The sequence below is a fragment of the Physeter macrocephalus genome, chromosome 5, assembly GCF_002837175.3.
Source record: "Physeter macrocephalus isolate SW-GA chromosome 5, ASM283717v5, whole genome shotgun sequence".
In the NCBI taxonomy this organism is placed as follows: domain Eukaryota; kingdom Metazoa; phylum Chordata; class Mammalia; order Artiodactyla; family Physeteridae; genus Physeter; species Physeter macrocephalus.
The window spans coordinates 42,186,502-42,203,913 of record NC_041218.1 but is presented as its reverse complement, the minus strand read 5'-3'; the positions used below and the strand labels follow the sequence as shown (position 1 = coordinate 42,203,913).

The 17,412-nt window shown below is 39.0% G+C and overlaps 1 protein-coding gene across 6 annotated transcripts in view; it reads right to left on the bottom strand.

Annotated features, from left to right (window-relative positions):
* AOAH (acyloxyacyl hydrolase) overlaps window positions 1-17,412 on the bottom strand; it is a 191,919-nt gene that overhangs the window by 63,573 nt on the left and 110,934 nt on the right. For all 6 annotated transcript variants that reach the window (XR_003679783.2, XR_008617356.1, XR_003679784.2 and 3 more), the window contains one exon: window positions 13,101-13,192. Coding sequence is in view for 2 of the 6 variants with exons in the window: in XM_024130149.3 (XP_023985917.1) it covers window positions 13,101-13,192 (92 nt within the window). In the remaining 4 variants the exon portion in view is untranslated. The remainder of the gene's footprint in view (window positions 1-13,100; window positions 13,193-17,412) is intronic.

The window sequence follows — 17,412 nt, the reverse complement described above, 5'->3', positions numbered from 1 at the left end:
CCCCAGAGAAGGGTCTTCTAGTGTCCAGCTGGGTTGCCAGCCCTCTGGGTCCAGGGGTGGGTGGATTTCAGATTCAGCAGGCTTGTGTTTTAGCACAGTGCTCCCACCTCCCCTTGTCTGCTGTCTTCTGGTCTAGAAGCTCTTGATTTTAGCATCTCCAGAGAAGAAACCCTAGTCTTATATCAGAATAAGGGAGGGGAAGAGATCCGAGGATCTAACTACTTCTTCAACAATCTTTCAACCAAGACTTGTTTTTAGCCTCACTTTCATTTCTAGAGCTACCATACAGAGCCAGTTCCCAAGGTCTCTGGGGTTCTGTGGTGTAGACTGGGTTGCTTCTCAGCTGTCCCTCCTCCTAGTTTAGGATGCAACTTTCTTGAACCGAATAAGTCAGTTACCACTTGTCCTTCTGCTTTCTGGCTTCCAACATTTTGTGACTGTTGGCTCTTCCTGTTCTCTTTGTCCTTGTGGACAAATTCGTTTACTGTCATTTTAGTGGGGTTTCTCAAGGAAGAGAAGTAAATGCTTTGTTCAATCTGCTATCTTACCCAGAAGCCTGAAATGAATACTTTATACACTGCATCATCTACGCCCTCTGCCTTGACTATTTTATTATATTTTGAAAAAGCAGATGGGAAATGGACATTAGATCTGAGTTCAATACTAAAATAATTTCACAGTCAATAAAGAGGGGTTATTTTCCTTTGAGAAAGTAATTATTACCAGTATTTAGCCAGAAAGGTATTTTTGATCATTCTAAAAATGGAATTTATGTACTGAAATATTGTTTTGCTCTTGACCTGCTCATGGAGAGTAAACAGTGTGGATATTAATATTATAGATACAGTTAGTCACACATTACAGAAAGAACATAGAAATCTTTATCAATAGGCAAATAGCTCCATTACTATTTCTGACCAGAAATAGCATCTAGAATTTTGGGATTAAGGTTTTATAATACTAAGTACTAGAAACTATTTCACCTAAAAAGTTACTATTTTCTTTCATCCCCATTCTCAATACATAACCTCTCTTATAAATCTTAGGAACTGAATTTCTAATGCAGTGCTCAGGAATTCTGAGAAGACAGAGGGGTCAGTACAATATGTTGAGAAGCTTGTAATACAATATTTGAGATGCCTATAAATGGAGGAGATTGCTTAATAGAAAGTTATTTACATACAGGGTCAGTGAAACTTGAATTAATAGGCTAAACTGAGGATACCGTGCATAGTAAGGTTAACGGTGATCACCATTCTGGTTTCAAATTCCCCTCTTCTCACTCCCCTCTCCCTACTTGGACTCCAGTTTCCTGTATGATCTTTATTTCTCTTTTTCCTCTGTTGTGCATCAAAACCCAGTCCAACGGCTTAGCAGAAGAGGTAATAGCTTCAGGCCTGTAGTTTGAGGGGTGCAGAGAAGGAGTGTTTGAAAGTTCTCTTCCTCACACATTCCCCAGGGTCTAAGGTAGGGGTGCCCTCAGCATTGAGAGTAGGCTTGGAGGTTCACCATATTAAATTCCCAGTTTTATCAGCTCCATCTATTGTAGGGCCTGGGAAGTATAGCCCTTTCACTGAGGACACACTAGTCATATTTTGATTTCTAATACCAAAATTCAAAACGGATAAATCTCAGAATATCTACTAGTTGCTTTCCCCAACATGGGCTCAGGTAACACAAAAACCACTTTCTTTGAGAGCCTTCAAATGAAGGCTGAAAGAAAAACAAAACAAAAGAAAGAGTAAAATTAAGAACAAGCCTCAAGAATAATGCAGACAAATTAAAAGGGTTGTTTTAAAATGGAAAAAATTATCACCTCCTATGTTGATTCCAAGCAGAACCCACTTGGAGAGAGGCAACAAAACAGTTTCTCAAAGGGCTTAGAATATCAGAGGTATTTTGGGATAAACCAAGTGAAATATTATTCAAGCAACAGTGATGTATAAGGTCCTGTTTCTGAGTCTATTTCTGACTCTCTTTAGCAGCACAGCTAGTTTGGGTATAAATTCTGAGACCCTGTGAAGCTGAATGGGAATAAGTCACACAAAAAAGACTGGGGCTTGGAAGGTGAGTGAGAGATAAATGGTAACATTTGGTGTGAAGGGTTAGGACAGGGGAGTGGATTGGGATAAAGGTGGATAATTTAGAGACTAGACAGGCTTTATTCAGGGACCTCTACTGCTAGGAAGTTTTAAGACAAGGGTGGATAATTTTCTTTCCAATGTGGATGGAGGTCAGGCCAGCATGGGGCCAGGGAGATGGATTAAAGAACTTTTAAAATTCCTTCTAGCTCTTTGTTACTAGCCACATCCCAGAGCCCTATGTAACCCCTAATTCACTGCATCACAGGAGAACCAAGATTTCAGCCTCAGAGAGAGATAAACATGCAGAATATGACTCGCTGTGTATTCAAAGAGCCTGGCAATGGGCTAATTATGCAGGGGGGTTTGCAGGGTGAGGATGACTGCAGAGGAGGTCCCAGGAGTTCAGACATGAAAAGATTAGCAAGACAGCATGATAGATTTTCGAATTTGGAGCAGCAAAATAGTAGAGGGAAATAGACTTCAGGGGCATCGTGTTCAATAATTCATAAGCTGCTGTACTCACACAAGGCTTCTTACCTGTTAACTTTCCACTAAGATTCCTTCCTCTGCCCTTCTCTGAGCTTGTGGCATTATAACTCTCTCCATCCTGGCTTTTGCCAGCCTCAGATTTGATTCTAGGCCACTGTATCAGGGTAAACTTTAAACTGTGATAAAACTGAGGGATTTAAGCCTGTGGATGCTTATAAATTTGAAAAGATCATTTGTGGCATAGAAGAAGATTGTTTTAGTAATCTCAACAGTATTTCTCAAAGGATGCTCTGTGCAACACTAGTTTCTTGAGACATATTTTTCTCATAAAACAGACACACATTCTACATGGTTCTGTGGTCAGATTACTTTAAGAAATGTTTCATATTATACCTTTGAGCTATATACCAAGCTTCTGGGGCTTATTGAAGGCTCTGATAAACCTTACACTGAATAAACCTGTTTCCGTTTATTTAAACCAGCATTTGCAAAACTTATTTGACCTAGGAATCTTTTTAAAAAGTGTGCATAATACCTTTTAACATCTTGTGGAACTAGCGTTTCACAGAAACAGTTTTTGAAGAATATTGATGAGCTATCTCTGTGATCTATATTTGAGTTTTATGAGATGGCCTAAAATCTCAAGTTCAGTTGGTTACAAGAATTCTACTAGAAAAATTTGGAGGTTGTACATTTACTTTGATCAATCTAGATTGCTGTAAAATTATATCATTCTGGACAAAAATTCACATCAATGCTTAATTTATCTATTATTGACCAAATAGCAGATCTCTCCTTTGTTTTACTCTTTCTATCTGACTACTGAATTGATAATTTTACTTTAAACTTATTTTCTCCAATTTGTTGACTGTGCAGTTATTTTAATATTGTGATGAATTTTGCTAATTTCTTGTAGAACATTTATTATCGAATCCACTTAGAAGTCCAAGGGCTTAAGTTACACTGATTTATTTTTATATGCATGCCGTTATGCAGCTGGTGATCAAATTCATGCTGTTTATACTCCTCCTCCCATGTTCCTGGTGTTTTCCCTGAAATGTTAATTCCTGCAAATCTGATTTGATTTAGGCAATCTGAGTAAATGCAAGGGAAGGATGTTTGTAGATCATACCACACTCTGCAAATATAAAGTGATGTCATTATAAACTTAGTGATTCTTTTATTGAGTACCTACTATGGTGCCACACTCTGTGCCAGGGGCTAGGGCTCCAGAGCGAAGTCAAGCCGAATTCTGGCACTCAAGATGCTCAGAGTCTGGTATGGGGTGGGTGGAGTGGGGAGACAGTTAGTAAACAGTTATGACAAGTGAGATGACATTGGTATTGAAGGGGCAAAATAGGAGCACAGGAGAGAATCGTATAGTCAGATGGGGGTTAGTATGGAGAGGCCGTCAAAAGGAACTGACCCCTGACTGGTTGTTGTTGAAGCATGAATGGGGGGTAACTAGATAAGACAAAGCTGAGGTTCAATACCTATGAAAAATGCTCAAACTCACTAGTAATCAAGAGGTTACATATTAGAAGAGCAATAAAATATTTTTTGTTAGATCGGAAAAAATTTAAGAAGATATTTGTCAATATCCGGTATTGACAAAGGTGTGGGGAAACAAGTATTCTTATACAATATTTGTGGGACTGTAAATTGGTGTAGCCTTTTTGGAAGGATTATAAAAAATTAAAAATGTATACACATTCTGCTCCAGTAATTTTTTTCTAAAGACATCCTCACATGTAGTCATAAAGAGAACCATAGAATGTTCATTACAGCATTATTGGAATTAATGAGGATTTGGAATTAAGTTGACTGTCCATCAGTAGGAGAATAAAACAACCATACTATGAAATACCATTCTGCACAAGAATGGAAAGTGTTTCAAGAAGTATTGTTAAAGCATTAATTTATAATATGTTATGCATAGTATGATGTCATTTACGGGAAAACCCCAACAAAGCATTTATTTCTTTATGTACAAATACATAGAAACGGTCTGTAAGAAACCACACTAAATTGATAACAGGACTTTCTTCTGAGAAAGGGAATGAAATTGGGAGAGGGCTTTGGCTTTTTACATTACATGGCTCAGTATTTTTTGTAAAATAAAAATGTATTCATGATTTGAATAAATTAAAAAATAAAATTAAAAACTAAGTAGGGTCAAAAAGAACCCCCAAAAAACTAAGTAGGGTCAAAGGGGACATCACCGCAGTGGAGAGATTTGTCAGTACACAGCAGGAAGAGTCCTGGGCTAGCAGTCGGTTTCTCCAGGTGGTCCTTCCTGCCCCAGGCAGCGCCTCCCTGCGCCTGCATTCCGTCCCTTCTTGCCTTGTCTAAGACCTGTTCCTTCCTTTGTCCGCCTTTCTCCCTCTTTTGTTTCTTCCTAACTCCACAAGCATGCTGCAGGATTTCTCATCTAAAAATGTCTCCCTCATCTTTTATTCCCCATTGGCTATCACCTCACTTCTCTGCTCCCTTTGATAGTAAAACTCGCTATGAGTTGTGTATGCTCGCCTGCATTTACTTCATCACCTCCTGAACCTATTCTCTCCAATCAGACTTCCATCTCCACCCCACTGAAACGTTTCTGGTCAAAGTGTCCCCGTGATCACTGTCTGGACACCCAGTGGTCCTTCTCAGTTCTCATCTTCCTCTTCCTCAGGCACCATCTGGCTGATGAGCACTTCTCCTTTGGAAACACTTTCTTCACTTGGCCTCCAGGACACTAAATGCTTCTAGTTTTCTTTCCCCTTTGAGGGCTATTCCTTCTCTTCCCTAACCTCTACATGTTGGCATCCCCCAGCCACTCTCCTCGGCCACATCTCTTTTCTACACTCACTCCCTGTAACAGAAATTCTCAATTTTTTTCTCTCAGGACCACTTTATGTTTTTAAAATTATTGAAGAAACCGGAGAGCTTTTGTTTATGTGAATTATAGCTGTCAATATTTATATACTGGAACTTAAAACTTAGAAATTTGAAAGATCATTTAATTATTAATCATTTAAAATAATAATAATACGCCCATTACATGTTAACATAAATGAAATATTTGTTTTCTGAAAAAAAAAAATTTTCCAACCCCTCCCCCAATTAGTGAGAAGAAAAGCATCATTGTACCATTTTGCAAATCTCTTCAATGTCTGACTTAATGTCAATAGGAGACAGCTAGGTTTTCACATCTGCTTCTGCATTGTCTGTTGTGATATGTTCTTTTAATGGAATTATATGAAGAAAATCTTGTCTTAAGTATACATTTAGGTGGAAAGTGAATAATATTTTAATATCCTTTTTAGATAACAATCGATAGACTTCTTTGATTCTACACCAAAACTCAGCAAGCAGTTGTTTCTTAAAGGCTGATTAGTTGCGATATGGAATCTGAAACGGACTTTTTGCACGATGTTGCATTCAAGTGCATTGATCTAGCTTGTACTTTGAATGGATCTTTCACCCAGGCACGATTTCATATATCACAAAATGGTCATTTAGAAAATATTGGTTTACTGAGTTATGCAGATATTCCAAATGTTGATCCATCTTATGATACAATATTGAAAAATCATACTTGTTGCAAGCACCACGTATCTCATTAGAAAGGACTTGGAGTATTAGGAAGCTGTCAAATTTATGGTAGAAGATACAACTTTTCAAAAACTCTAAATTTTCTCTGAAAGCTCAAATTTTATGATTGGTAATCAATACTGTCAGTTGTTTTCCTTGAAGTGACAAGCTCATTGCATTCATTTTAGATATAATACCTGCCATATATCCAAGTCTAAATAACTATAACTTGTTTTCCAGTTTTTTTCAGTAAGAAAGGTGTTCCATGAAAAACTGACTAATTCAGTTCTCAACTCTCTCACACAAGTGCTTTTCCTTAGGATAACCGTCATATTTCGTTATGCAGCAGAAGGGCCCTATGCATACTTTCCATTTCATCAGATGAAATTATTAAAAATCATGTACTTACTTTTATAAAATTAATAATTTTTTTCCTACCTTATAGGTGACATTTTCAAGGGAAGATAACCCCTCTTTTTTAATCCAGGAGGTGTGGAGGTGAAGACCACAGTGACTACTAATAGAGTTTGGTGCTACTGCTTTGATTCATGCTCAGATGTCAGCAGTTTTTTACCCACCATTGCTTTTTCACCACCAGTTCAAAGGGCTACACAGTGAAAAAGGCAACTACTGTTTTAGCATTGTTGTGAAATAGTTTTATCCCGTGGACCCCCTGAAAAAGTCTTAGAGACCCACCCCCAGGGGTCCATGGACCACACTTGGAGAATCACTGATGTAGACTATCTCTCACTCCAATCAGCCTCACCCAACCTCAAAATGACCAACTCTTTGGCTAATTATTTGTTTTGCAAAGTATAATTATAAGATGGCTAATCATTTGCAATCATATCACATGTAATTTTTGAATAATGGTTTTAATAAGGTTATTAAGCCTATTAGTGCTTCATACTTACATGTCCTTTTTTTTTTTAAAACAGGAAATTAGGTTAGCAAATGTTAGCTGCAAATCCCTTCTCTCCAATTTTATGTTTTTAATGCCCCAAGTGACTTGGTTTGGAGTTATACACTGCTTTTCAAAACTGTTCTCTCATATAATGTCTGTTGGGTTGGAGAGAATAGATAACCTTTAACACTCAGATTCTAGGACACCTCTCATCAAAGATGTGTGTTTAAATGTCCTTGAAGAGCATTACTGTGCCACTTATAACAATGGCTTTGTCTATTTCTTTCTAAGCATTTGCTCTGTTTCTGGCCCCAAATAGCAAATTTAAGTCAGAAGCAGAAGGGAGCAACAGTTACTCTAGAAAATTCCATCTAGTTTGCACCCACTTATGTTGACCCACTGGCCTCACTCTCGACTCTCTAGCTTGATGTGGGAACTTTGGTCATTGTTTTTGGTTCTTTTGGCTTTTGTGACTTTTTAAGGCTAACTGCAGGCTTTGTTTAAGTTGTGTCTGTTGCCCTGCTCTTCCTCCCAGCTTTGAAGAACTTCTTTATCATTTAGCCCCGGCAGGCAGAACTCCACTGACTGGACCGACTCCTGGCCTCACTTTCAGAAGGGGATTTGGATAACCATAAATTCTCAGGTTAGAGGCATTGGGTTCAGGTGGTTATTTCTGTTAAGGATTTGGAGTCACCTGTTTCCCTCTCTGGGGGTCGCTTGGAAGAAATAGTATGCATAAAGGATTATAATGGAGAACTGCTTTAACTAATAAGCTGGTCAAACACCTAATGCAGGGCTTACTATGTATGAGCTTGACTTCTATGGCACAGTATCCCTGGCCTTAGAGAAACATGGTTCCCAGAACATTTCAGGCTCTGACCCATAAACTTAGTCATATCTTTTCTCAAGGCATGGCTAGTTAAGGGTTGGAGAAAGCATATTTGGTGGAGAGAAGCAGGAGCATCTCTCTCCAGCAGTTTTCCCTAATGCTTCTAAATCAAGCAGCAGCATAAAGTAGGATGTGGACTTGAACATCATTGTTGCCCTACAGCAACCAAACTTGAATATCAGAGAGAACGTCAGAGATCGGCAGGTGCAACTCCACTTCATCATATAAATGAAGTCCAGGAATGCTAAACGTTCCACCTAACAGCCACACAGAACCAGAACCCTTTCACCTGTAAACACAGACTTCTTCCTACTCTACCACATGGACTCACAGTGCTCTGGAATTTTAGATGTTGCATTTTGTTCTTCCAGTTTCATTGAGATATAACTGACACACATCACCATATAAGTTTAAGGTGTACCGCATATTGATTGGACTTACATCCACCGTGAAAGATTATCATAATAAGTTCAATGAACAGCCATCATCTCTTATAGATACAGCATAAAGAAATTATTTTCCTTGTGATGAGAATTCTTAGGGTTTATTCTCCTAACAACTGTCATATATAATGTGTAGTAGTATTAATTATATTTATCATTTCATACATTACATCCCTAGTACTCATTTATCTTATAACTGTAAGTTTGTACCTTTGAACCTTTTGATTGTCTTCATCCAATTCCCCCTCCCCCTACCCTCTGGTAACCACAAATCTGATCTTTTTTCTATGAGTTTGTTTGCTTGTTTTTGAAGTATAATTGACCTATAACACTCTGTTAGTTCCTGATACACAATATAGTGATTCGATATTTTTATGCATTTCAAAATGATCACCATGATAAGTCTAGTTACCATCTATCGCCATACAAAGATATTACATAGTTATTGACTATATTTCCCACACTGTACACTTCATTCCTGAGACTCATTTATTTTGCAGCTGGAAGTCTGTACCTCTTAATCTCCCTTATCTATTTATGTATTGCTTTTAAACAAGAAGTTCTTCCTTCCTGAAGTTTTGGTATTGCTTTTTATCCTTCTACATGGGTTACTGGGCCTTGGCTTCTTTAACCTAAATAGGATTTTCCTGTTACATTAATTGCTTTTGAAAGTGATCTGAACACAAATAACTATTTTTTATCTTTAAAAAATACTTTTTTCTTCTCACTTATTGTTAGAGTTCTCCCTATTGTCAGGGTCCCAGCCCCCAAGCTGCCAGCTTCACAGAGGGCTTTTTGTTTTTGCCCTTTGAACTACTCAATTTCTTTCAGAAAGCACATGGTTTTAAGGGATATAACATTCTGAATTTTCTGAAGCCTGAGAGTCAAGAGATCAGATTTCATTAATGTTGACTCAACTGAAGGATGTAAAGATTTGTAAAACTAAGCAGTTATGTTTGTCTTTTAATACATGCATGTAATTTCAATTAGAGTTATATTCATCTCATATAGGAGATACTAAATTTTGAGGGGGTGGAGGGCATAATGGAAGAAGGAAAGGAAAGCAACCATCTTCTCTTCCAAACTTTTGCTTTCAAAGGTACATTTCCAAAGAACATTGTTAATACCCAAAGCATGAGGCTGATCTCAGATAATAGGAGGCACTTTCTAAGATCCAGTTGAATAGAGAAATCCATAACTTCTATCCCATGTTGATAAGCATTTGGACTCAAAGGGACATTTGCTCAAAACGCCTATGGCAGCTGCCACATCTGTCACAAATACTGCCTGTAGGTCAATGTTCTATTTATTCTCCTGATTCCACCAGAAGAGGACGCCCATCCTACGCCAATCTCTCTTTAGTAATTGTTACACACTTGATAACTCTTTGTTCTTTTAAGGAGACTGGCCTAGCACAGGTTATCTGCAGGTATAATTTACATGAGAGTATATGAGAGTTTAATAGGAGCTACCGTTACAAGGGACATCCTGGATGGTGACACACAGGGACTGTTATGCTGCTGTGTTTTGGGGGGATCCACTGCAACTCTGATTGCAGACAGAGAATTTCCTTTTCTATCAAAAGGTGTTAAATATATTCTTCTCCATTCCAGCTAAATGGCAGAGAACACAGGCACAGTACACAGAAACAGGTGGCAAAAGAGCACTAAGAGAGAGATAACTAGATAACTTGGGCCCACAAAAGCATAGAGAAAAAAACCCTGCAGGGCAGGTGGCCAACCAGCTGAGGTGTGCATCTCCTTAGAAATACAGCTGGTAAGGATAATGCTTAGAGTCAACACTGAGCAAGTTGCATGAGGAGACTGTTTTGTAAATAGCTGTACAGAGCCTAATACAAGAAGGTGCTATGTCAGCATAGACTAGCTCACGATAGAGATGATTTTCACATTAGCTGCATCTAGACGGTTCCCTCCTTCAAGCTGTGTGGTCAGAATCTCTCTGCATAGCCCTTATAGGAATTATAAACCATTTGTGTCTGATGACTTACAACTTTTCCTCTCCCTTTTCCCCCGCTGCCTTTCTCCTAAGGAAGATCTGTCTGCCTGCTGGGCTCTGATATGATGATGCGTGGAAACTGCAATAGGATTGGCGAGCTAGCAGGATTTCACTTTGATAAAGGAGGAACCCCCTGGTCTAAGGACAGAATAGAGGCAGAAAAGAAAGAGGGACACTGGCTTCCGCTGCCACCGCCCAACAAAAACTGAAAACAACTGAACAGAGTCTGCTTGGGAGCAGGCGCTAAGTTTGGGTAGAGATTTTAGGAAAATTAGATTTAGGACACGTGGGGCAACTATTGGTGGGTATGAGCTGTAAGTGGAAAAAGATGAGGAAACAAGTTTTCATCATTTTAGCTGTGCATGGGAATGGATTCCCCTTTCATTCTTTGAGTGTCTCCAGTGAAGGTTTAAACTATTTAACCATTAATTTTAAACATCAGACTAGTATTTCTTCAACGGCAACTTGATGAGGCTTAGGTCAAAAGGTGGGGTTCATATGTAAATTTAAGCTTCCATTAAAAGTATGGTAAACAGTGTCCATTTCTCATTCATAACTAATTCTTTTTGTCATAAAAGCCTGGATTTAGAGAAATTTCCAAGTACTTTTATACATAGATAGCTGGATTGCGTGGAGGGCACTTAAATAATATTTTCTCAGTTTTGATGTTGACAGTGGGGAGATAAACAAGACTGTTGTCCTGAATGCTGCCTTAGCCAGGCTATCTCTGGACGTGTTCCAGGTGACAAAGACCACCTTTGGTCTTTGTCAGGGGCCCCAGACCACTGGGACTATGGGGGCCCTAGGAAGGGACAATGGGCAAATGATCAACATCTGAAACAATGCATGCCACCTCTTCACGTGGGGAGGGCATCTTTGGTTCTTGGTCATTTCCTCATCCTAGAGCTACACTCTCAAACAAAGGGACAATGGCTAAAGGGAGTCGCGTTCCCACAGGTAGAATAAAAACAGCACATAAAAGTTGGAAGTTGTGAGCTAGGAGTGCCTTGGCTCACCAAATTATTCTCTGGTTCCATTATTCACAAGGTTCCATGACGGCGGATCCTACTACTTTTTATTCACCTGTGGCCTTGGTCAAGTTTCTTAGCCTATCTACTTAGCCCTTAGATTCCTCAACTTTGAAATGCAGAAAATAATACCACCCACCTTACAAAGAGATGAAATGAGAAAACCTCTAAATAACACTCAGTGCAGTGCTTGGTATGTAGGGAATGCCTATGAAGGTTACTTCCTACTATCTCTATTAATCATACTGTAAGTATTGTTACACTAATGACAAGGACTGACCTAATTCTTTTTACATGATTAAACTTGAAAATCTACACCTAAACTTGAAAACACATTTCTTTTACTTTCCCTTATATTCACGAATATAAGGGAAATTATGATTTCTACATAAATATGAGCGCCATTTCCTGAAGTTTGGTTATCTTTTCTAACTTTTTCTCTACCTTTTTCATTGCCCCCATCTCCTAAATCCTTTCAGGTTTGAGCCCCTTGCCAAACACCCCAAAAGGAGGTGGCTGTTGACCATTTGCATGAATTCTTCTTCCATTATTGACCCCTGTAGCTCTGTGTTGGCAGTTGTCTTTTGGCACATCTAACTCGTATTAACATTGTTTGCACATTTCTCTCATCTGCCCTCCTTGATTATAGTTGACTGCAGAGGCAGGATGAGCCTTATTTATCTTTGAAATAGCTACAGCATCTGTGCCTTATTAGGTAGTAAGTATTTATAAGTATTTTTAAAATGAGTGAGTAAAGATAAGAATAAATTATTCATGCGATGTCCTCTATTAAATTAAAAAATGGGGTGCTCAAACTCTAAATGGCTGTCCCCAGGCCCCGAGACAACACCCAATCACACACAGCACACTGGGTTTGTGTGTCACTCAGACTCACCATGCATCTTCTCTACTTTCAACTCCAGAGCATTAAAACCAGGATGATTCTAGGACCTTGAGACTTGCCTGTTGCCTTTTTTTTTTTTTAAACAGCTCATGCAGCTCAATATCAAAAAACAAAGAACCCAATCCAAAAATGGGCAGAAGACCTAAATAGACATTTCTCCAAAGAAGATATACAGATTGCCAACAAACACATGAAAGAATGCTCAACATCATTAATCATAGAGAAATGCAAATCAAAACTACAATGCGATATCATCTCACACCAGAATGGCCATCATCAAAAAATCTACAAACAATAAATGCTGGAGAGGGTGTGGAGAAAAGGGAACCCTCCTGCACTGTTGGTGGGAATGTAAATTGATACAGCCACTATGGAGAACAGTATGGAGGTTCCTTAAAAAACTAAAAATAGAACTGCCTGCTGCCTTTTAAAATGTTAATATATGAGAGTAAATAAGCAAGTAAACTTCTTTGTCTCTTGAGGCAGAAAAATTCAGTGAGTGCTTGAGTATTTTTCATCAGAGGTCAACTCTAGAGCCCCTGAGCAGGAATACCCCCTCCTTGCCAGCAGGGGTAAAGTCGAATTTGCATAATGCCCCACCACACGGTAGACTCTATGTCAGTGGTGGGTTTGTTGTATGTCACTCATGTTCCAGAAGCAATTTCTAATAATTCTCATTTCAACATCTTGGGGACAAATCTCATCTCCTGTTGTTTCCTTACATGGACATATTGAAATGTTTGAGGGTGTGCAAACACACTTACCCGCTAGTGGATTCCAGAAATCCAGTAGCTCCAGAGAGTTGGGGCCAGTCGAGCTCATTGGTAAGAGCTGTTGGTAAATTGAAGAAGGATTTCTAAAGGAAAAATAAAGTAATAATTATCAAAATGATCACTTGTTTTCTATAAGGAGTAAGATTATCTAGTGCTCAGGCATTGTGGTCTGTCTGCCTCTCTCTCACTCTCTTTCTATAAGGGCCTTTGCATTTAAAGCATATACCTCTTAAGGTTAACCATCATCAGAAAATTCACAAAGATCAGCATCATTCATGAACTGGCTTCCATTCAGCTCCTGGGAAAAATGTAGAACACATGGCAGCTCATATTCATCCCTCATTTGAGAGAGGTGCTTCAGTAGACAAGTAAACTTTCCACTCTTTAATTTCTGAGATTTTCTCCATTTCTAAGGCTAGATAATCAGAAAATTGACTGTCTGGAAAGTAATAATACCCATGCCTCCAGCAAATATGATTTCCCTGAGTTCAAAGCTATGCCTTCAGTCATTAGGATGGTGCCTCCTGACCTCCTTGGGTGGGTGGGGGGTCCTCAGACACCTTTGAAAAATCTAATTGGGGTTCCTTTCTTCATGAAGATGCACATATACTCAACATGGCCTATGATTTCAAGGGGTTCACAGAACTCCTGCAACTCTTGCATAGACTCCTGCTCAAGAACTCCTGACATAAAGTGTTGACAAAATTAGAATTCCTTTGAACCACATTCTATGACTTGTGCAAAATCACAGAAGAAAAATGTTGCCAGCTGTGTCTCCTGATTGTTCCTCCTCCCCTCTGGTCTAATTCCTAGAAAAACCTTATCTAGATTGATATGTTCAGAATAGGGTTGCCAGATTTAGCAAATAAAAATACAGATGCTCCGTTAAATTTGAGTTTCTATGAACAAAATGTGGTATATACTTTCAGCAGAATACTATTCAGTCTTAAAAAAGATGGAAATTCTGACACATGCTACAACATGGCTGAACCTTGAGGAAATTATGCTAGCAAAAGAAGCCAGTCACAAAAAGACAAATACTGCATTATTCTATTTGTATGAGCTATCAAGAGTAGTCAAATTCACAGAAACATTAAGTAGAATGGTAGTTGACAGGGATTGGGGGGAGACGAAATGGGGAGTTGCTATTTAATGGGTATAGAGTTTCAGTTTTGCAAGATGAAAAGTTCTGGATGTTGGTTGTATAACAGTATGAATATACTTAACACTACTGAACTGTACGTTTAAAAATGGTAAGATGGCAAATTTCATGTTATGTGTATTTTACCACAATTTAAAAAAAGGACTATGCAAAAAGTTGAATTGAAATTAAACAGGGAACAATTTTTAGTATTAGTATGTCCTGGGCAATATTTGGAACATACTTATACTTAAAAAATTATTTGTTGTGTATCTAAATTCAAATTTAAGTGGGTGTCCTGAATTTTACCTGGGAATCCCAGTTTGCATAAAATCTCGGAAAGCCAATGATCCCTTTTTGCCTTGGCTGACAGGAAACCTCAGTGCCTGGCTGCAGGAAGCAGTTTATTTCAGGAAATAATGTCATTTCCTCCATGTGCTCTGTTTCTCAACCTTGAAAACCCATGCCCCCTTTGGATGAACATGAAAGCCTTGAGTCCACCTTCAATCTTATTTTAAAATGAAAAAGAAATGAAAAATAATGCCTAAGACAAATCACATCAAAGCAATTGTAGCACTGAAGATGACTTTTCAAATGGCCTATGGTCCTGCCCCCTGCTCACTTTCTCACCCATGATCATCCTTACCTTGTCTCCTAGAGAGAATCTGAATATGGAGGCTGTGAGGGAAGGAAAAGCCACATTTCTCTCTCCTTAAACATTCAAAAATGTATCTTTATTGTTTTTTCTGATTACAAAGTAGTACGTGCTTCTTATAAAAATTCAAACATTATAGTAATATAAAATGTGGAAATGAAAGTCCCCCATGACCTCTCCTTAAGAGATAACTATTATGAGATAACCACTATTCACACTTTGTATTATTTATATGTATATAATATATAATGGAATCTACTCATTCTTCCTACTTCAGAGTGTGTGATAGTTCCTACTATCATATAGAGAATGAGTACTCAAAAGAAATAAAATAAAATTTGTATTTCCTAGTTTTGGACTGCTACTAGTTGGATGTGTTCCCCCAAAAGTTGGGTTAAAGGCCTAACCATCAACATCTCAGAATGTGACTTTATTTGTAATTGGGTCATTGCAGATGTAATTAGTTAAGTGAAGATGAGGTTGGAGTAGGAAGGGTTCCTAGTCCAATATGATTAGGGGTTCTTATAAGAAGAGGAAGAAGAGAAGCTAGAAAAGAGGCATGGAACAGATTCTCTCTCAGATCCCTCAGGAGGAACCATCCTGCTGACATCTTGATCTCCAACCTCCAACTTCCAAAACTATGAGAATAAATTTCCTTGGTTTTAAGTCACCCAGTTTGTGGTACTTTGCTGTGACAGCCCTAGAAAATGAGGACATGGCCTGAATTGGATAATTTGCTTATAGTTCTTATGATTCAAGGGTCCAAGATATAAACCCTTCTATTATGCTGACTTCTCAAAGTAAATCATATAATAAATATATTCCACATGCACTGGTTATCCCATGGTGCCTTGCACTCTTTTCCATGGCTCTGTGAGCTTCCTTCACTCCCCTTTCCTCAATCACCTCCCCCTTACACATGTCAATCCCAAGGTCCCCAGCCTTATTCTTATCCCAAGTGTGATTTCCAGCACAGTAGGGGCTGGAAGTGTATGGGAGGTGGTTGGGAAGGATGGCTTCTTGGGATACCTCTGTATTCATTATGATTTATCCCCGTCAAAGGAGCAGAAACAAACTCATGGAAAGGAGGCTCCCAATAAGTCTCAGAGCACCATGCAATTCCAGTGACTGGCACTTTGTTCCCCCTTAGCAAGAAGCACCCACCACATTACCACGGTGGAGTTTTGAGCAGGAACTCTCTTTTAGCTTTTGTTCCTCCTGGCACTATAAATCAAATGTTTTCTCTGTTTGTTTATCTTATTTTTTTCCCCTAGGCCTTTCTGCTTATACTGTGTGCTTGCTGTAGGATTTGAGAATATTCAATTCTGCTGGAGAAGACAAGAAAAACACATAGAATAGATGAAAATCATAAGATGTGGTAAGTCAAGATAGTGAGCAAGCAAGTGGTTTGTGAGATGCAGGCAGAATTTATGAGCTGTGTTAAATAAGTTAGCAACCTGTAAAAACATGTTAAAACTTAAAAGAACGATACAACACTCCCCCACACCACCCTCTCACATTTTTCTCAGTCATCCGCACAATGACAAGCCCAGATTTGGGAAACTGGGTTTGGAACTGGGCTTCTGATTTTGGGTGGGTCTGCTCTCTCTTTCAGAAGTTGTTAGGCAAGAACTCTGCTGACATAGGGAGGTGTGTCTGATACCCTCTGCAGCCTGGAATAATAATGGCGGGGATGGTAGTTCTGAAGTGTGCCAGCAAAGTGGGGAAAGGGCTCTGCTCTAGGAATTAGGAGATCTGACTTCTATGTCTGGCTCTACAAATACAGTAAAACTTCATGGTTTGGATATTATCCTCTGGAAATAGGTTCCATACTTCATGCAGCCCCAATTCTCAATCAGGGGTGGGTAAAAAAAATTTATCTCCCTGGTGGGGGAGGAAAAGATGTTGAGAAAGGGGTAGGACCAGTGAGGAAATGGCCAGCCACCCTGTCTTGAGAAGTGGGGTCTCCATGTCCCCAGCATTCTCCCAGCTCAATCTCTCTGGATCAACCTGAAGAAATGGTCTCAACTACCTGGGAGAATCCTGGACCCTTTGCTCTTCAAGAAGCCCTCACCATCTGTGGAATCATCCCTACCAGGTGCTGAAGTATAGCTGGGATCAGGGTGGGTTTGCATTCCATAGTTTGAGCCCTAGAAGGCCCAGGAAGGTAAACTGCATAGGTGTATCCTGGTTATTTGATTAACCTTGAAAAAACGCAAATTTGTGTTTTCCTGGTTAAATATTTTCAACTTCACTTATGGTGTTATGGCAAGGTTTTACTACTACTAACTGCAAAATCAAGGAAAATGTAGCTTTACCAGCGTTCCAGCTCTGATGTCTCTCATTATATCCTATCTACTTCAGTAAGACTGTTGGGAGGGTCGAAAGACAGTGAGAGAAGCAGGTTGACAAGCAGGCCTACACTATGTAAAGCATCATGTTTAGGGTGGATCACCTAGTCTCTCCCTTTCCAAGTGGACTGTCCCAGGTTTTAAGAAGAATAAAGT